Raw genomic sequence first — 21,886 nt, 5'->3', positions numbered from 1 at the left:
CTCACTCAGTCACACACGCACACTCTGAGTTTATGAATTTAGAGTTTATAAGTGTATAAATTGATGAGTTTATAAGTGTTTGAGTTTAGAGTTTTGAGTTTGTATATTATTGGTCAACATATTTATTCATTTTTTATTTCTGCAGGTTTGGTCCTCCATATAAATTATCCTCGCCCTTCACATCGGTCACAATAATTTAAAATTATACTTTACCTTTGCAGTTTATATAAACCACACATCTCACATATTTCAACATGGTATCTTGCTTTATTATTTATTATGAATTTCTTAAATAACCAAACTAATACAACATAAGGGCAGATCCTTTGAGCGCTACAAAGTGACGCTCGAGTGATCAAGTATTCCAGTGTATAAAAAAGCTTTCATTCGATTCCTCCGTCCTCATTTTCTTTCCTTGCGTCCTTCCCTCGCATCCTTCAGGGGGTGGAGCTGAGACGCGAGGAAAGGAAACGAGGATGCACAAATAAGAATTGAGAAGCACCCAGAGTTATGAGCAAGGATGCACAGGTGTCGGCTATCCTAAGCGGAAATCTTTCTTGTCGAGAAACCTGACGCACATTACCAATGACGTCACTCAAAGAATGAACTCTAAATATTTATAAACAAAAAATACATATTTTCCCTCTGTCTTGCAGAGCAAAATAAAGATTATATATATATTACCACACTGAGTGATCTGTTACGTCTTACAACATTTAAGCAGAATATTAATTATAAATGGTAATGTTGTCTGTCTAGCGATGTATGCTGCTGTCTTTTAATAATAAAACATAAGTAAAAGTTTGCTGGAACACCAGACAACTCCCAATACTACAGTTAAATATAATATACCATGCGTTTATTAACTGTTCTCGGGTCAAAGTTTACATAAACAATCGCGCTACTAGCGTTCCTGTGTTGTAAACAGGCCACACTCTCGGTTTCATGACAAACTGACGGAGAAACGAAAGTGAAAATAAGCAGGCGGGCGTGATTATAAACACTGACACGCAAGTCATTTCCTCGTTGACCAGAACGATCACGATGGACGAATATCCCCTCTCTGTCGAGGGAGACTGGGGAACTGAACACGCTAAAAGTGTGAAAAATAAACTTCATATTCACTTTCAGAGTAAGAAGAAATCTCAGGGAGGAGACTGCGTCGTGCAATATAATGGCGAAAGCAACTCTGCTACGATCCTGTTCAAATCATCTGACGGTAAGTGCTAAACACAAAAGCATAACACCTTAACAAAATAACACGTTTTGTGTTGTTTAGTAATGTAATAAAGCTGTCGATACACGTAAGGTAATTTCAGGTTCAAATACAAAGTGCGGTAAACTTTCACGAATTAGCCTATAAGCTAATCTGTGAATCTTCTGATAACTCTTATAGCCACCGTTGTCATCCTTTTAAAGAAAAGTAAAAAGTTATGAATACTTACAAGGCTAAACCTGAAATTTGCATACTTTGTAAGTAATGAATAAGAATAATAGCAAAATCTCTGTTGTCACTCATTGCCATACATTTTAGAACATAGGCTATTTTGGGACCCACTGCATGTGAGCTTACAGCTATCACGTAACGACATAAAACTCCGTTTTTTTTTTTTTTTTTTTTTTGTTGTTGTTTTTTGTGATATGTTCTTCGTCTTAAAGTGTTGTGATGTATCTGACTAAGTCTGATTGTTTGTGTTTAAGTCCGAGATGCCGTTCTCCTTCAGGAAGAACACATTATTTCTATTGACAGTCAGAAAATCAAGCTGAAAGTGTACAAACCCAGTGATGTAGAGGAACAGGCAGACAGCACTGGACAAAAGGTGAGTAGACATAGCAAAATGCAGATTTAAGACCACAATGCTTTTACAATAAAACCTTAGCTTAGTGGCTTAAAAAATCTAATCCTTTAGATTGCAGGTCAAACAAAATTAACAAAATGGTCTATCATAAAATATTAATTCAGTTATGCGTAGATGCATTTTAGAGTTTATATGAAGATGGTTGTCATTTCTCTATCTTGTTGAAAAATGCTAGAGTAGAGAGAACTAATAACTTGTTTAGTAGTGTTCATCATTTACATATTTGTAAACAGTGTTGGGAGTAATGCATCATGAGTTTCATAATCAGATTACTTTTTTACTAGTAAACTAACACATTACATTTAAATTTACAACAAAAATAAATAACGTAAGTTACTTTGATTTCACATTTAATAACTGACAGCTCTCCTGTCTCCATGTTGAGAGAAATCGGGACCGAGGTGCAGAGGCATTGTGTGCGCTGTGTGAACATGATTAGTTTTAAACTAAATGTGTTTCCCATTTATTGACTGACACCTGTCCTGTCCCCATGTTGAGAGAAATCGAAATCGGGTGTGAGGTTCAGAGGCGTTGTGTGCGCTGTGAACATGACGGAGCATGAATTTACTGTGTAATTGGAATTTATCTCACTTGCACAAAAACAGATTCAGTATCCCTCAAATTGAATACAAACTCTGAATATTACGCAAACCTGCAATAATTAAAGGAACACACTGACTTTTTGGGACTTATTTGGTGATAGCTTATTCACCGTATCCCCCAGAGTTAGATAAGTCCATACATACCCTTCTCATCTCCGTGCGTGCTGTAACTCTGTCTGACGCACCCACCGCTAGCCTAGCTTAGCACAAAGACTGGAGGTAAACGGCTCCAGCTAGCTTACTGCTCCCAATAAGTGACAAAATAACGCCAACATTTTCCTATTTACATGTTGTGATTTGTATTGTCACAGCGTACAAATAACAAGGTGACCACCCTATTCATGTAATAGTGTCACTAACGTTACATTAGATCTAGCTAATTGCACTGTTACTGTAGGCTAGTCATCTAAAAACATAACGGAACACTTACCGCAGCCGCAGGTGATCCACTTTGTCCTGTCTGTACTATCGATGGGATGGGCGTATCCTTCAGCACACGTTTCATGGTCCGTGTGGCAAATTCCATTTTTTCAAAATAGCCGTCCTCAGTGAAATGTTCTGAGCAAACACGATGGTACTTGATGATGGCTACAGGTGTGTTTGGATCTATATCCAGAGCGAGTAGCCATAGATTCATCAGGTCAGCGTTTTTTGGTTGGAATTCTATGAAACATCATGGTATTACCAGGTCTCTCCTGTTTATTGTTGCAGCTCTCTACAATACAGCGAACACACATGATTGTAAACTATGCATTTACTATCTAGTAATTGCTGACTCTATTACTCCAACTCTGAGCGAACTCTCTGCTCCTCACCACGGGCTTCTCAGGTGCTGCGAGCAAATCACTCCGCAGAAGTAGCAGTGCTTCGCCTTCGGAGAATATAGTTCCCAGTATGTATATGGGTAAGAAGATGGCTGTGTCTCATATGACCTTGTTATTCGTACACGCTGTGACTATACAAATCACATGTAAATAGATAGATAGATAGATTTTTATTTGTCCTCGAGAGGAAATTTGTTTCCACCATAGATGCGTACATAATACAAACACACATAACATATTAACAACATAACAATATTAACATATACGGCACGCACGGAGATGAGAAGGGTATGTATGGACTTATCTAACTCTGGGGGATACGGTGAATGAACTAAAGTCCCAAAAAGTCGGCGTGTTCCTTTAAATTACACAGATACTTTGTATTTAATCTCTTTTTATTAACCAATATCTTTGCTGCTTCGATGATCCAATTCAATCATAATAATAAGCAAAAATGACTTTAGTTAAACATTACATTTCTTCTCCTGTGTCCTATTCTTCTGCAATCCAGAATGGCAGCACAGCTGAAAGGTTTGTTTGAGCTGCATCCTCTACTGTGCAGTCAGATGTGAATTTTCCTTTCCTTCAGCCTGAGGCTTATTCATTGTTAAAGGGGGGGTGAAACACTCAGTTTCAGTCAATCTCATGTTAATCTTGAGTACCTATAGAGTAGTATTGCATCCTTCATATCTCCAAAAAGTTTTTAGTTTTATTATATTTATAAAAGAAAGATAGGCTGTACCGAGTCTTTCCGGAAAAAAAAGAGCGGCTGGAGGCGTGCCGTGTGGGCGGAGCTAAAGAATCACTAGCGCGAATCACACACACACCATACATCGCATGCTCCATAGATACATTAAAGCAGCACTCAGTAGCTTTGGGATTTCTTCGCTGTATTCTCGCTTTTTGCTCGCAGGTTTCTCTCTAGAGCTCCCCCCACAGCTTCGGAATAGATATTTGACAACACTGTTGTAAAAACTCGTTGGTGATTCTCAGACACCAGAGGCTATAGATCAACGACATCAAAGCAGATGGGACATTCTTTAAAACGTCTTCTTCATTCGGGTTCGGACAGCGTGAGGGAGCGCAATAATGACAGCATTTTAGCAGATTTCTTTTGGCCGTAAAGCAATTGTTTACATCGAGAGACCTGATATCACGCGAGACTTCCTGACGCAGCGGCCGGCGGCCCGCCGGCTCAAAGTTGCAAGTGCGTATTTTCCGCTCACGGGCACCAGGGGGGTGCGAAACGACCACCATTCAACCCGAAATAAGTAATATAACCATTCCACTGACTCCGAAGCTGTTCAGTTAAGGTAAAAAAAGTTACTTAGTTCACCTTTAACTATACGTGATCATGTTGTTTACTTGCTGTGCTTACGCGTCGATAGCTAACAACACACAGACATTTGAAGCAGTTTTACTCACCGCCTGCGGTTCCAACGCACGACCGTGAACCTTTATCGTTGGGACTGCTCCATCCTTAAGCATTAGACGATCTGCAAATCCGGCGTCGAACTGGGCCTTGTTTATAAAACAATCATCGTCGAAATGCAGGGAACAACCAAAAACACTTGCACAACTCCGTTGATGACTTCCCTAAAGCCGAGCACAGCGCTTTGATGGGCGTACTGCTTTCGCTCTCTCGCTCTGGTCTACGGGTGCGTGCGCGCCCTTACGGGAGAAGTGCCCTTAGGACCCGTATAAGGAAATTCCGCCCCATCTGACGTCACACAGGCCCATACTCGAAAAAAACCTTTCCGAAACTTGTGACAAATCGGAAGGAGTATTTTTGCCACAGAAATACTCCATAAAACGTACAACTTAATTTTTGAAACTTTGTCCATGTTTAGCATGGGAATCCAACTCTTTAACAGTGTAAAAAACTCAGTATGCATGAAATAGCATTTCACCCCCCCTTTAAAGCTGCAGTCCGTAGTTTTTCCTCTTTGTCGCCATCTCTGTTCGAAATATGCAATTGCAGTTATTTGCGGAATTTTCAAATTTACATGGGTTGTACATCGGCATAAAACAGTGTGGATGAATCCAATGTTTTAAGGTGAGGTGTGGATACGGGCATTCAGTACTTTTTGGAAGTATGACTAATATTAGAATTTTCAACGGAAAATGACGTCTGAACAAGTAAGTAACATCCACTTTTGTTCTGATCAACTAAGGGGAAAAAAGCATTGCAGTAAATCGCACTGATTAAATCTAACGATCGCTTATCATATCACGTCAAACCGTGCAAATCATAGAAGAGCAGTTATTTTGTACAAACAAATAACAATCATAGTGCTATGAAATAAACGGTGTATGAACCAGGGGCGTCACTAGGCCCTTTTTAGGGGGGCTTCAGCCCCCCTAAACTTCTGCCCAGCCCCCCTAAAAAATATTTGATTAATATATTTTTTATCGCTTCAGTCCCCTTTAAAAAAACTCATTTGAAACGGCGGCAAGCTGCGTCAAGTTTCGGCTCCTCCCCTTATCTGAGTCTGCTTGGATTTAGCGCATTTTTCAATCTGCAGGGGCGCCGAGGCCGAGCAGAGCGAGGTGTGTCGTGAGTGCATTTATTGATAGATTGCTATGATATTACATCTGCATCGGTGCAGTTCTTTGTCATTTATGCATTGCAGTTTACATAATGTAATGTTACTGGAGCATTGGGAGCAACACGGGACGGTTCGGTTTCTCTTCCAATACCAATACGTTTCGCTGCGTTCACCTTCAGCCCTTATCAGTGTGATAGTTGTTTTTTTCTACAAAACAAAAATGAAGCGATTAACACCCATGAAAACATACTTTAGAAAACGATCATGATTTATTTTAATTTACTTTTTAAACTTTAAAACATATTATTTTGTATTTCGTTATTACATTATGCTGCCATGCACAGAAATGATTAAAGACACACATCATTGTCTGAAAGCACTAGATGGCCTTGAGAGAGAAACATCATGTGGAGTTATTTGGTTTTGTATTAATAAATATAGTTTTGTATTAAGTAATAATGAATCAGTAGAAGTGTAGGCTATAGCCTACATATATTAGAGTAAGAGTAGAGTAAAGGGATTTGTGCTTTTCTTTTAAGCACTTGATTTATAGAAGTGGCAAATTGATAATTCATGTTGTTATTTTTAATAAATAGAAATGAATATAGAACAGATTAATCATATTGCCAATAGACAGTTACATTAATACACGTTTAGCTGGTTAGTTAAATGATTTGAAATTAAATAGATTTTCACGGGGGGACTTGATGAATAACCAACCGTATTGTTGATTACAAAGGCTAAAAAGCTTAAAAAATAAAATAAATAATTTATATTTCATTGTAGATGGACTTAGTTACCTAGCTTTCCTGGTAGCTTTGTCTGAGAAAATGATTCATAAATCAACCTATCAGTTGACCCTATGTTTACTTTCTTCACTGACAGACAAAAATTAAAAGCCTGTATCAGTCAAAGCTCAGCTTTAGGAGGGGAAAAGACAGAGCAAGATAAAAACAAAGAGAAAAAGAGTGTGATGCTGATGAGGTGAGAAAAAAACAGCTGCCCGCACATGGTTTTAAAGCTATTGTCATCCAATTTTTTTGGCCTTCAAAACATCTTAAAATGCACATATGTAGATCAGAGAAATCAAAATTTTCTCGGGGGAGCATGCCCCCAAACCCCCCTAACTACCTCACATTCGGTACCTCAGTGATTATAAAACCGTGCCATATGCATGTTACTGGATGAATGAATGAAACTACTTAATAATGAGCATTAGACCATAAACTAACCTTTTTTTTTTTTTTTTTTTACATCATACCCTCATTGGGGGCTGAGCCCCCCTAAAATGAAAATCCTAGAATCGCCCCTGGTATGAACGGAATCCCTGTTATGCATAAACATGTTATAATATAACTTAATATAAACATCTTACGACAGGAAAATTTTCACTTTACCGATCTGATTCAGATCCAATACTTGACAACGGAGGAGGCGGGTTTGATTTTCTTGCAGTTTAGGTGAATTGCGCTCTCTCATAGCTAGCACAAAACAATTCATATTTACCATAATAGAAAAACGAGAAAGGCACAACAAAGGAAACTCCGTAACTGTGTAAATTAAGCGAACAAGTGCGCTACTGTTACGTAATTAAACTATTGAAATGTCTTACCTGTCTAGCAAAAAAAAAGGCCGTCTCTGCGTCCGTTTTGAACCCCTTTAAAACACAGAGTTCACGCCATCTTTCAAAAGCCCTGCCGATGTTTATCCTTGTTTTCGCATGGGCCCGGTTGCAGTCTCTTTTTTTCTCTAACCACTCCGAAGTCCGAAGTCTTTTGGGTTTTACAACTGGTGAATCTCCAGTTGTCACTGGTGATTGTCATTTGATACATTCTGGATCCGCTATAAGTTTAATTATTTCAAGTGCTGTGAGAAAAGGCTATAAATCTACACCTCGAACATCCTCACACGCAATATAGCCTACTAGCCGGGACTCCTTCTTTATGTGGACAGATGTGACGTAATGACGCAAAGACATGCTTGAATTTCCCGTGGAAATCCACCAGTACCACTGGAATTAAAATCATTATTAAAAGCTAACCAATTTGAATCGAGCCAAGGCAAGCAGATAGTTTTGAACACTGGCTGGTTATGTTTTTGTTGTTTTTTTACACACTGCAGCTTAAAAGGGCCTTTACATTTGCAAAAATATAAATTTTTGTTGATGCTTATTAATGTTTATTAAAAACAAACAAGCCCAGCCTAGATGAGAAAACTTACATAAAAACTATTAGTCACTTTTCAGGGAGTAATGCAATATTGTTATGCATTACTTTTAAAAGTTACTTTCCCAACACTGATTGTAAATGCTGTGCTTTCAGGTGGACCAGGCATGTGGATATCAGGAGCCAAGTGAGTAAATCATCTGGACTTTGGTCTCTGACTGCATGCATGCATGTGATCTTTTATTAGTTAGGTTATCATACTGTTATTGCTGATGTACTTTTTAACACATTTGTTTTCAATGTTAAAGATATTTATTACTAAATGATACAAAACATTATTTTGTTAGTTAACAGTAGTTGATACTGTTTGAACTGACTTAACAAAAAATTATCCTTTAATGCTTTTAATCATCCTTTTTTTACATCCTGCAATAACATTTTATAAATATGTGTCACTTTTATTTTGCCTGAAGATCAAAGTGCCCCTCAAACTGATTTGGATGTGAATAAGCCTCAAGAATCAAGTGCTGTGGTCTTGGAGAACCTTCCAGATGAGATTAAACAAGATGTTTTGACTCTTTTGGTGGAGAACATCACAAGTCTTTCTGAAAATGACTTTACAATGGAATTAATACCGGAATTAAGAAAAGCAGTTGTGACCTTTAAGAATCCCAGTGGTAAGTTATCATATAACATATAGATACTTTTTTTTATCATAATGTAAGCATAATTCAGTTAGTCAAACTCTTTTGCACCAAAAACTTAATCTTGACTGCTTAAGCTTTATGTGATGGTTTTTTTTCCCCGGAGGAAATTAGAAAACTGAAGAAAATTGTAGATCTAAAAATTAGATTTTTATAAAATTAACACCTTTGATATTTTGCTGGTATATATAGTTGTATGCTATTATGACTTGACAGGGGCGTGGGAAGAAGGTTTAGGTTGGGGTTGCTGTGTTTTTGTTTTAGGTCACAACATTTAAATAAGAAATATTATCGAGTCTATAAAACATGCAAAACTCCACGAAGCACAACAAGCGTATCGGTGAGAACAATCGTTTAAACAGCTTACACATATTTGACTGCACATCACTTTTTTGACATGATTGATACTGCTTGCAATCGTAATGCAACGGACCGGTATATGGGACATTAAAATAAAAAATTAAATGTGCATTTTTTTTGTTATTTTTAACATTTCTTAAGTGAGCCATGGTTTAAATGAAGGCTTTTTAACTTTTTTGAACCAGAAGTGCCTTGAATCTTGTTTTCTATAAATACAAGTTTGAAACCCAACCAAAGAGCAGCTTCTGGGTCCTTCCAGCAAGCAGCGCTCCAAGATGTTTTCCTTGATATGTAAATAACACTTCTTTTTTTTTTAAATAGCCCACTTAAAAAGTTTTTATCACAAATAAATTATCAAATGCTAAAAATGAATAAATGTAAATCAACAAAAATTTGCATTGAATTTACAATCCTGTGAAAACGGGGTGCAGCAGCACCTGTACTTCTCGCGCCCCTGATCAAATGCATTCTGTAAACTATAATTTCTGACAGATGCAGTAAAGTTCCTTGAGGACAGTAGAACGCATAAAAAGTTCAAGAAGAATGATCTGAGGGCCTGTGCACTGGAGAGAACCACATGTGTGCGGGTGGAGAATCTTCCAGCTGAGGCCAACAACAACAAGATGCTGCTGGAGCTGTATTTCGAGAAATGGGGTGGTCCAGTTGAGGAAGTTATCACAATTCCATCAGAACACACAGCCATTATTATCTTTCAGGAGGAAGAAGGTATAAATACATGTGCAATTGCTGGTAGTCTTTGCTGTTACAGTTCTGGATTTGGTTTCATTTATTTACCTCATTTACTGTAGACAATATCAGTGCATTTATTCATTGTACCTGCAACTTTCATTCTTTACAGCAAAAGAGAGAATTTTGAAGCAAGATAATAACATCTGTGAAGTTCCAGTCAAGATATATCCCTACTTTAAATCACTGGATACAGTCTTGTATGGTGGCAACAGACCACATTTGAAGCTGCCTGAACCCATTACAGTCAGTGTACATCCTGCCATCAGGGAGTTCCTCCTCAAGAAAGGGGAGATTTCCTCTATTAAAGACCAGATGAGCTCACACTTCTGCCAAGTAAACATGGACAAACCTGAAGCTTTGCTCAGTCCTGATCCAGCATTACTGAAACAGAAAGGAGTTACCAGAAGACACATTGACGGCTGGAGTAAGAATGCCTGTGATGCCTTCAAGAAAATAATCTCAAACTACACAACGTCTGAGTGGCCGGTGTCACACCCCTTGTGGTCTAAAGTGGAGAGTGATGTAAAGGAATTGGTGAAAGATAAGGTTTTCACAGATATGGATGCCTCTAAAGGTGTCCTGACACTGGCGGGAATGACCCATGAGATAACTGGACTGAAGCCCATCATGGAGAAAATTATAGAGAGAGCAACAAATCAAATAGAGAGAGAGAAGAACAGTGTGACAGACCATATGGAGATTTCTCCTGCCATGTACTCTCTGCTTTTACAAGATGGCCTGAAAAGTGCTGTTCCTCCACACCTGCACATTGACTACGACAAAAAAATAAACAGCTTAGTTTTAGCAGGTCTTCATACAGATATCATCATGTTCAAGAATTGGGTCCTTGAGAAGAAAATAAACATGAAACAGAAGCCCTTAAAGATTGACCGTTCAGTCCTTGAGTTCCTGAGATCAGTGAACTGTGATGAAATGTCCACAGATCTCTTTATATCTCATGAAATAACTGCTGTCTACACAATCGAAAATGAAGATGTTGTTGTGATTGGAAGCACAGAAAAAGCACTTATTGAGGCAGAGAAGAGGGTGAATACGGTTCTTACATCCAAAGACCTCATTATAGAAGATCAGGGTGTCCTTCAAATGCCAGAGTGGCAGGTTGTCAAAAAACAATGGCAAGAATTGTTCAATACTTCCAAAAAGACATCTGTGATTATAAACTTTTCTAAACAGAGAGACAAAATAATAGTGACTGGATTCAGAGAACCAGTGATGGAGGTCAGTGAGAACTTGGGACGTTTCATTGTAGAACACACTAGAATTAAAGAAACTGTTCGTGTCAAATCACATGCAGCAGTTGAATTCATAAAAGACAGAAAATCACAAGACTGGCAACATTTAATGAAGTCTGAGGAGGTGAAAGTGAATTTTGATTCAAAGAGACCCTGGATCAGACTGTCTGGAGAGCGTATATTTGTCCAGCCAGCTTTGACTTTTTTTAAAAGGTTGGCAGATGCTCTCTACACTGACACACACATCATTAAAAAGGCAGGAGCAAAGAAGTACTTCAAGGAACAGGGTAAAATGATGCTCTCATTACTGTTGAAAGAAAAAAGCTTTTTGGTGGTGCTCCAGGAAGATGACATGCTGGAAGAGGAGGAGGTTAAATTTTCTGAAAGCAGTTTTGAAGATTTTGGCCAGGTCTCTTGTGAAGTTCAAACACCAGGTGGAATAAGTGTTACTGTCAGGATGGCAGACATTTGCAAGCTCAGTGTTGATGCTGTGGTCAACGCTGCTAATGAAGATCTGATGCACAGTGGTGGTGTAGCTTTCGCACTTCTACAAGCTGCCGGACCATGTCTACAGCAATACTCTGACCATTACATAAAAGTCAATGGGCCTCTGAAGCCTGGAGATGCCATCATCACTGACGCTGGTCGTCTTCCCTGTAAATATGTGGTACATGCTGTTGGACCTCGCTTCAGTGATTCAGACCGACGTACCGCAGTGCAACGCCTGAGACGTGCTGTGAGGGAAAGCTTGAACCAGGCGTCGAGCAAAAACTGCTCCTCCATTGCAATTCCAGTTATTAGTTCAGGGATATTTGGTTGTCCTCTTGAACTTTGCACTGAATCAATCACCAAAGAAGTGTGTGAGTACATTGAAGATAATAACCGGAGAGGCTCCAGTAGCACATTAACTGAGATTCACTTGGTTGACAACAATGGCAGCAATGTAAAAGCCATGGCTGAAGCTGTCAGAAAGGAGTTTTCTGCTTATAACCCCAAAATGACTTTCCCTCAGCAAAACAAACCTCATGGGTATAGTAACTATAGACAGGGCTATCCTGAAAGTGGCCACAGAAACTATGGCCACAGAAACTATGGCCAAAGAAACCAAGTGTTTGAAGGTCCCAAAGGCCGGGGTAATAAAGACTTTGAAGGAAAAGCGCACTCAGGCTCTAGTGGCAGATCTGATAAATCTGAAAGGTTGAGTGTTCTTACGACCAAAACTACAAAAGAGGAACTAAAAATCAATCTGAGTGCAGGGAACATCCAGGATGCACGTGTAAGTGAATTCTAGATTATTTGTTACTTATAAAACCAGAAAAATAGCTTTTAATAAACAGAGCAATTCCAAGAGGGTCCTCATACCATCTGTGCTCGGGCCCTGATTAGTCTTTTTTGACTGGATGCCAAATATCTAAAAATCATTTAAAAAAATGACTTGAGAAGATATTACACTGCAAACATATTATTTTTTAAGTTTCTCCCTCTTCAGAAATGACTTGTTAGTTTCTCCTGCAGGCTGATATCATTGTAAACACTATATCGGAGGACTTGGACCTCAGTAAAGGTGCCGTCTCCAGAGCACTCCTTCAGACTGCAGGTCATCAGATCCAGTCAGAAATCATCAGAGCTGCTCACTCAGACAATCGGAATTATGGTGAAATGGTCATCACAGATGGTTATAATCTGAATTGTTCCAAAGTCTTCCATGTAGTTTGCCCAATTTGGAACGGTGGACAAGACTCGGCAGATAAGGTGAGACATAATTTACCTCAAGTTATATTTATCTTTGTTTTTCAGTTAATAATTTGTATGTTGAATTTAAATTAACATTATTTATTAACAGTAATTGCTGGCTGATTGTAAATTGTTAAATGAATAATGCAAATGTGCCTCATATGTAGGCTTTACTTATTTACTTAAATTGTACCTTTTTTAAAGATCATAACAGATGTGTTTATTCAAATTTTAAAAGGTACTCGTTCAGATCATTAGAGGTTGCCTGAAAAAAGCAGACACCTGTAGAATGGCTTCAGTCGTCTTCCCAGCTATCGGCACTGGGAATCTTGGCTTTCCTAAAGATCTGGTGGCCAGAATCATGCTGACAGAATTCCAGGAATTTAACTGTACAAATCTTCGAGAGGTAACTGTGATCGTGCACCCTTCTGACAAAGAGAGCATTCAGGTGAGTGAAGGAAAAATAGATTCAAGGACCATAAAGCACATATTTTTTTAAAATCTCAAAATCTATTGTTGTTGTTGTTGTTGTTAAACCACTTTTTTTTTTAACATTTTGATAATCTACCATAGTTGCTCATGTTAATGTTGTCTTGTATATTTCTGTGCTTTATCTATTAGTGCTTTACCAGCATCTTTAGACAAAGGATCCAAGGTCCCATCACAAAAGCAGCAGATCAACATTTCATGCCTGTAATAAATATTTCTGGCAAGTCAGCTCAGACCTCTGGTAACTTTCTTATCTGATGTCCATCCCACTTATTTTTATGTTGTTGTCACTGAATGCAAAGATTTGTAATTAAAATATGTATTTTGATACATTATAGCTAATTTATTATTCAACCAAATTATGAAACCAGATGTTTTATGTTGTTGTCACTGAATGCAAAGATTTGTAATTAAAATATATATTTTGATACATTATATCTAATTTATTATTCAACCAAATTATGAAACCAGATGTTGATTAGTGGTCAATAGTAAAAGTTTTAACATACATGACAAATGGTTTGGTTTGTATGATATAAAGTTTATTGTAAGCATATTTTCAATTTGTAAGCGAAAGTTCATTAATAACTTTATATAGAGCACTCAAATTGTGTAATCAGGTTAACTTTGAGATTTTTCCATACATCTCTGCATTTTATTATTTTATTATAATTAGGGCTTGTTGGCAAAGTCTCCTCTCCCTCTCTTGGGGTGCACACTATGCAGCTGGGTCGAGTGACTCTGGAGGTTTCATCAGGAGATATAACTAAAGAAAAAACTGATGCAATTGTCAACTCCTCAAATCAGACATTTTCTCTGAAAGCAGGTTAATCCAACTTCATTTCAGTTTCATTTAGAATTAATTTCACATTCAAAGAGAATTACAATGTAACTGCCAATTTCTCTTTGTAATCCAGGAGTATCAAAGGCCATTTTAGACGCCGCTGGATTACAAGTGGAAAATGAATGTTCACAGATTGGTTTGTAGTCATTCAAATTTGATATTTTATCTTTTAGATTTATACGTCAACAGTGATCTAATGGACTTTATATACTATTGGTAAACCCATTTATTTCCAATAGTGGGATCATCAAACACGCAGCAAACAGAGATTGTGACCTCAGCCGGGCTCCTGCCATGTGGAAACATCATCCATATTATTGGTCGCAATAGTCCATCTGACATTAAGGATGTCGTTTTGTCTGTTCTGAAGTTGTGCGAGACACGGCAAATTACTTCAGTAGCCTTCCCAGCTCTTGGCACTGGTAAGACTCTTTGTCTGGTCTTATGTTTATACAGTAGTTGCAGTACATTGCTGATTATTTTCTCTTTTTTTGGTAAATTTGTCTGTAACCCTTTAGGTCAGGGAGGTGCAAAACCAGCTGATGTTGCAGATGCAATGGTTGATGCAGTTGTTGACTTTGTGAAGAAAAAGAAACTGGTGCATGTAAAGTTTGTGAAGTTTCTCATATTCCAGACGGACATGTTGGGAGACTTCCACCAAAGCATGGTCAGAAGATCTGGTGAAAAAGTAGAGGAGGATAAAGGTTTTTTTACCAAAATTAAAGGTTAGTAAACCTTTTTCTATTAATCTGAATTGTTTTTAAATAAAAAATTATTGATCTCAATTTTTTTCTATCAAACCTGCAGACTTTTTTTGGAGGGGGGAAAGTTCAGAATCTCCCTCAAATGAAGAGTTTGTGATGGTGGGTGAGGAAATTGAGCCAGCTGTGTTCCAGCTGTGTGGAGAGACACCAGAGGACCTGAAGGAAGCCAGAGACATGATCAACAGCTTGATAGTACGGGAGCATTTGACCATCCCAATCCGTGATCCAGCCATTGCTCATTTCACAAAGGAGGATGTAGAAATGCTGAACAGCATGCAGAGGGAGTTCACAGTCAGTGTCCAACTTGAGAAGAAAGGCCAAGACTCTGTCGTCACATTGGAGGGACTGACAAGAGACGTTCACTGTGCAGAGAGTCGTATTCGGGACATGATCCGCAAGGTGGAAAGGAATGAAAACCGAAGACGCGAGGCATTTATGATCAGCAGTGTAGTCAAGTGGCAATATCAGGAGAATGGACGCAGCATCATAAACTTTGATATGCTGACTAATTATGACCTGGAAAAGGCCTTTCAGAACCAGCAACCTTCAGTGAGAATCAAGATTAATAATGATGATTATGATGCCGATTTAGTACGCAAAGAAGCCAGAAGAGGGAGAATGAGGATTGAATTGAATAGAGTAGATCTGCAAGGTGTGAATATTTTATCATTTAGACAATGATCCAATGGCCATCATGTACAAAGATTAGTTATTCATGTTTTTGTTCTTGTCTATAGATGCAGCTCAAAGTTCTTTGCCTTCCCACTGGGAGGACATGAAAGGAAATTCAGTTGTTCTTGTAAAACTCACAGCAGGCTCGACTGAATATGACGAAGTGGAGAAAGAGTTCAGAAGAACCCGACTACGTTCTAACATCATTAACGTAAGACTAGACTAAGGAGAAGGAGGAATGTGTATTTATTAGTTTTGAAAGGTTTTGGTTTTATAATTTAGCACTATAGTGTAATAGTAATGTTTTATTAAGCTGAATGTTTATTCTTGTCTTCAGATTGAAAGAGTTCAGAACAGCACACTTTGGAGAAACTACATGATCAAAAAGGAGGAACTGGAAGACAAAAACAACCACAAAAACAATGAACAGCGTCTTTTCCACGGCACTGGCCCTGATAAGACAGATCAGATCAACCACCACGGCTTCAATCGCAGCTACGCTGGGATGCATGGTATTAGTCTGTTACAAACAGAGCCGATCAACCCTATACGCACACTACGCAAAGTGCGTAGGGCCCCGCAAATTACTCAAGGCCCCGCCTCCCCCTCGTGTCAAAGCGCGTCAATCAATGTTTACAATATCGATGAGAAAATGAAGCGGAACTATCCTTCTGGTCACGAAAAGAGAGAGAAAACAACACCATAAGAGTTCATTGCGGCAACAGTTATCAGGCAGACTTGTGACTCTCCTCTCAAAGTTTGATGTCAGCAAAGAACAGTAGGCTAAAGTTAAGTTGATGTGAGTTGATTTATTATGTTTAATAAACGACAAAGGACAACGGTGTTTGTTTATAAACTGCAGCTCGGAAAAGATAACCGCGTCGCGCGTTAACATGCGATCATATCATATGCACGTGCATGAAATGAAACGCGCACTTTCCAGCAGAAACATCTGTTGTGAGTCAGGACCAGTACAATACGGGCGTGATGGCACTCCTCATTATAGTTTTAAAACAAGACGATGATTATCTAGTCGCTCAGTCAAGGTTTAGTTACAACTCTGCACTAATGCAATATGGAAAGCAATGTATTGACATTGACTATTGATAGGCTCCATTGAATTTAAAATGTTGATTGGCTGGAGATTCTGGTCAATATGGATGCACATCCCTCAGTAAATAATAACCATCAAGAATCAAGAGTATCAAGAATTACTTTTATCATTTAAAACACAGTGACATGCTTTGGCGCCATTTTAGCTTTTATTCATTCACAGGATAATTATGCATTTTTGATATCAATAATTAAATTTGTACTATTTAAAATGTGAATTCTTGATATTAAGAATGAACTTTTTACTTGTAACAATGTCTTCTGATATCAGGAATTACATTTTCACTACAACTAGTTAAAGGAGGGATTGTAGTGGGAACACTGGGGTGTCAGGTGTGACTGTGTGGCAATGGCAAATGGTTCATGGCTCACGGGTCAGGTATGAGGGCCCCTAAACAGAATTTTGCTTAGGGCCCCAGGGAGGTCAGGATCGGCTCTGGTTACAAAGTTCAGTTTAGGGAAGCAGAACTGGCAAACATTACACGTAAACTTTAATACTAAAATAAATAACAAAATGAAAAGCGTAGCAGTTGGCAAGGATATACAGGTCATATAAACAATCAAATAACAACTTAAAATGTCCCAGGCCTGGTCCTCTTTCATCCTTCACTGTCCTCACTCCGCTCCCATGACTTTTGGCCCCGCCCTGCTCGCCACAATGTTAAATTCAGCATAAACTTTATTTGCACTTGTATCAATTTGTCTTTTAAACCAACATTCCATTGCTCTTGTTCTGTTTTTAGGAGCCATGTATGGGAATGGTTCATATTTTGCTGTGGACCCGAGTTACTCAGCCCGAGGCTATTCTAATCCTGATGTCAACGGACATAAACGCATGTACCTCGCCAGGGTGCTTGTCGGTGATTTCACTCAAGGAAAACCAGGCCTTCCTGTTCCCCCTGCGAAGAGCTCCAATAGTGCTGATCTTTATAACAGTGTGACAGACAACATAAGCAACCCAACCATGTTTGTGATCTTCCATGATGTACAGGCTTACCCAGAATACTTAATCACCTTCCAGTGATTTGTTGTTGTTGCTATTTTTATTAGGTTGAACTGATATAACGTGTAAAATATTAACTAGCAGGAATTACATAAATGATTGCAATAATCTTTACTGTGGCAAATGAGAATGAGGGAAAAAATGAGAGGACTGTAATGTTATCCCTAGAAAGGCTTTGTCCAAAACCTTTGATTTTTGTTTAATCTCATGGTTCTCTTTTAATCTTCGGGTTAATCCGCAACAGATTTGTTTTTATCCTGCTAATTTAACATATGATAAATAAAAACCAAAAAAGAAAATGATTTGTGCTGAGCATTTCTGTTTTACAGTGGATGAAAGACCACATTGATTTCAAATTATATTATGTAAATGTAACAAAAGTGTTGACTGAAATACCATTAGCAAATAAAACATTATTTTAATCATTTCAAATAAGTCTCATTTTACAGTACATCACAATCTCTGTATAATGTTACAGTTAACTGAAGTCGACTCACCCGGGGCCGGATCTAGGCATGGGCAGGGGTGGGATGAGCCCTCCCTAAACACCTGTCTTTGGCCACTCAGTCACAACTTAGGGAAAGAAAGCATTTATTTATTTCTTTATTTATTTTTATTTATTTTTGTGCATTGTCAAAAGCAAAAGCTGTGTGTTGAGAAGTTTAAGGAATTTTGCCGCAGTGGTTGAAAGTCACTAATGAAATGGCCTTGGTGTTGCAGAAAGCAGAGGCTGTCAGTCACAAGAGCGATATAACAAGCATAAATATTTCCATGCAATGCACACATTTTATCCATGTGGAAGTATCTATTTTCTGTAGATGAGCAAGACTTCTGATTCCTTCTGATGTTATTGCCAACTATGTCGATATAATAATTAAATATTAGTGCATTTGGAATGTCTAGGTAGCATTTGTATTGTTGAATCTGGTTTTATAATTCAATAGTCATTGCAGGCCATTCTTATCTTCATTTTGGGATTCTAGCAATGCATTCATGCAGTTATTTTCTCAAAGTCTGAAATGAGTCCTGGTATTGTAACGGTCACTTTGTGCTTTTATGTTAATCTGAGGTCAAATGAGAACTGTGCATGTGCGTTGAGTGTCAGTAATAGATTTTACAGGTGAGGAGAAGAGATAACCGCTCTACCGACCTTTGTACTCTTACATTTACATTTATTCATTTAGCTGACGCTTTTTATCCAAAGCGACTTACAAATGCTATATATGTCAGAGGTCGCACGCCTCTTGAGCAACTAGGGGTTAAGTGTCTTGCTCAGGGACACATTGGTGTCTCACAGTGGATTCGAACCCGGGTCTCTCACACCAAAGGCATGTGTCTTATCCAATGCGCCACCACCACCTCTTTCTTTTTTTTTTTTTACCTTTTATATTTGTGACCAGAGTTGGAGGTTTGTTTGTATACTTTTTCTCACTCGATCCCCATGTAGGCGGACGAGTATGACGTTTGAGTAATTTTATTAAACACAGGGAAAATACGCCATCTCTGGTCTCTCGTGCATCTTTTCCTCCGACACCTATTGTTTTTTTTCTCTCTGGGCAACATCTCAACTTTGCGTTACAGTATCCACTGCATGTTTCGTTGAATAGCTATGAGTCTGTTTCTTTTAGAAGGGCATTCATTGTTCAGACAAAAGGCAAATCCCCCCGATTGCTGCGTCTACAGCAGAGCAGCTGTGCGCATGCCCGACGGAAATCCCGGTTCAAGGCTGGGTAGAGAATGGGATTCAGTGCAGAGTTGAGGTATCCCAACCAAAGAACGATAGAGTGAGTCAATTTGTTTGGATGGGTATCTGCCCACATTCCCATGTATGTGAAGTAGGTAAAATAGGGGAACCAGCAGATGACAAAAGCACCAAGCACTGCTGCCAGGGTCACTGTGGCTTTGTGTTCCCGCGCAGTGGCAACTGCATTGGCAGCCTGAGCAAAGGATGGAGTGGTTGCCCGTATACGACGCACCTAAAAGTGAGACATGAAGAGAGAGTGAGACAGGGAACAGAGAAATTGTGTGTTTTTTTTTGTTTGTTTGTTTCTGGGTGGATGCAATGAGATATTTGGTATGATGATTATGAGGTGGGTCAATGACAAATAAGATTGTCCACAAAAAAAAAAAAAAAGTGTTGGAATGTGCAATCTTTAAAAAAATTTTTTTTTAGGAATGTACTCTTTCTAGTCATATTTGTGTCATATTGCGTTAAAAACATTTAATACTAACAACATGTTAAAATTAGTGACTTCTGTCACTTGGTGTAACGATAAAAAAAACTAAAGCTAAAAACTTTTTTAAATGCAAATTTCATTATTTACTCAATTAAATACACTTATTCTACAACACAAAAATGTCAAATTATATGATATTTTAAGAAAGATTATGATCTTGATTTTGATCTCTCTATGATGTCATTTCCTGTTTCATGCATGCTTTGTAGTCTGCTTCACTTATTCTAAATATTACAGTAAGCAGTGCGACTTTTTGGTTGTTGAAATATTTAATTTATAAGAAGATTATGCCAAACTGCTTAATAAGGTTTTCTTTTCAATATTTTAACTTTCTACATTCTACATTTTTCTTCATTATGATATCAGGGCAGTTGTATCACCCTGAATAATTATAGAATAATTTGTAAAAAAATAACTCTGTGGAGCTATCAAAACATTTGCTTCAGATTCCCGACATGCCCTACATAATATTGGTTTGGGAAGGGGCTATTCATTTTGATCAACAATAGCTGACATTTTTCTTTTACTTTATTCTTATACCCCCACACAAACACACAATGAATTTTAATTCAGAAATTAAAAACATGTCCATCATAGAAGATGTGTATTCAAATCATTGCATGTTTGAATTGAATAATATACATAGATCGGGACATAATTGTCATGTCATTGGCCCAAGTGAAGAAACGTACCTGCTCACGTGCAACACAAAATATACGATGGTACATTCCACACATGACCAGCAGAGGGAGGTAGAAGATTCCAAATGCTTTGAGAAGCACATACTTATTATTCCATTCATAGTGGCAGGTCCTGCCTTCCTCTCCTTCATCCCACATGACCCAGTCCAGGTTTTGCACTCTGAAGTTAGGTGTGTTCCAGCCTAGGTTAATAGACACAAAGGACACAGCCAGAGAACACGTCCAGATTCCAGTCAGTGTGATCGCCACCCGTCTAGGTGTGACCCTCCTGGGATAGCAGAGCGGGCTGGAAATGGCAAGATAACGATCAACACTAATGGCTAGTAGAGTGAGGATTGAAGCACTGCAGAGCATCACATCCAAAGAGATGTAGATGTTGCAAAAAACACCTCCGAGAGGCCATCTCCCATTGCGTAATTCCAGCATGGCAGAGAGCGGCAGTACCAGCAAACCCAGCAGCAAGTCTGTCACAGCCAGTGATAGTATAAAACAGCTACTAATCTGGTGCAGACGCCGACTGGTGGCCACAGCCAGACAAACCAGTACGTTTCCACAAATGGTCAGAGCAATGAAGGCCACCAGTACCACCCAGCGCAGGGTAGTGAACGTCATTGTTAGCTGCTGAAGCAGGAAAGCTTGGAGATTTTTGTCCTTAAATGTCAAGGTGATATCCAAACTAGTTTAGTCAGGACTCCACGTGTCATCTGTTTTTCTCAAACATTTACATTGGGTGCTATAAAACTGCCATAACATTACCATCTATGGCCACTGCTCAGATATCAGCCCAGGCTCATTATTCCTACAAGAAAAAAAGAACATGGTTACAGAAAAAAGCAGCCATTTGGCTAATTCATTTAGAACCTTTAGTAATGTTTAATACTTCAAATGTTAATGTACTTAATCCCATCCCAGTTTAAAGTGCTATAGGTTCATTTGAAAAGTATAACTCGGTGGCACTATTAAAACATTTGCTTCACATTCCCGACCTTCGCTGCATTTACTCTACCAATGGTGTGAATTTTGGAAAGGGTGAATCAAGGAAAGGTTGATCAATCTATCCGATTGATCAACCAATAGTAGGTGGGAGCATGTTAAGCAACATTATTTGATACCAATATTTATTTTTGACTAAATAGATGGTAGACATTTTCTCCCTGGTTTCACAGACAAGGCTTAAGCCTATAGTCCCAGACTAAATTACATGTTTGAGCTGTTTTAACTGAAAGCAACTTGCACTGACATATCTCAAAACATTTCAGTGCC

The 21,886-nt window shown here is 38.5% G+C and overlaps 2 protein-coding genes across 4 annotated transcripts in view; one reads left to right on the top strand and one right to left on the bottom strand.

Moving 5' to 3' along the window:
* The window catches only part of hrh2b (histamine receptor H2b), a 29,019-nt gene extending 7,607 nt beyond the window's left edge, over nt 1-21,412 (bottom strand). The window contains exons 1-3 of one of the 3 annotated variants that reach the window (XM_082158361.1): nt 20,615-21,412; nt 19,039-19,661; nt 18,169-18,827 (exon numbers count right to left, since the gene is read on the bottom strand). In XM_082158361.1, coding sequence (XP_082014487.1) covers nt 19,329-19,661; nt 20,615-21,235 — 954 coding nt within the window. In that variant the 5' untranslated portion in view covers nt 21,236-21,412 and the 3' untranslated portion in view covers nt 18,169-18,827; nt 19,039-19,328. Of the gene's footprint in view, nt 1-17,915; nt 18,845-19,038; nt 19,662-20,614 lie in introns of those variants that run through there. The other 2 variants (XM_082158359.1, XM_082158360.1) reach the window with 2 other exon arrangements.
* Nucleotides 958-18,120, top strand: LOC309489539 (protein mono-ADP-ribosyltransferase PARP14-like). The gene is made up of 17 exons (XM_082158347.1): nt 958-1,219; nt 1,702-1,820; nt 8,156-8,186; nt 8,473-8,676; nt 9,556-9,789; nt 9,923-12,342; nt 12,582-12,818; nt 13,039-13,248; nt 13,422-13,530; nt 13,966-14,115; nt 14,207-14,269; nt 14,373-14,555; nt 14,652-14,858; nt 14,941-15,549; nt 15,635-15,780; nt 15,907-16,081; nt 17,426-18,120. Exons 1-17 carry the CDS (start codon nt 1,045-1,047, stop codon nt 17,704-17,706), a joined length of 5,553 nt encoding a protein of 1,850 aa, XP_082014473.1. The 5' UTR covers nt 958-1,044; the 3' UTR covers nt 17,707-18,120.
* Nucleotides 21,413-21,886: the final 474 nt, after the last annotated feature.

This window comes from Leuciscus leuciscus (assembly GCF_965113295.1).
Source record: "Leuciscus leuciscus genome assembly, chromosome: 24".
Classification (NCBI taxonomy): Eukaryota; Metazoa; Chordata; class Actinopteri; order Cypriniformes; family Leuciscidae; genus Leuciscus; species Leuciscus leuciscus.
This window is presented reverse-complemented; position numbering and strand designations above follow the sequence as displayed.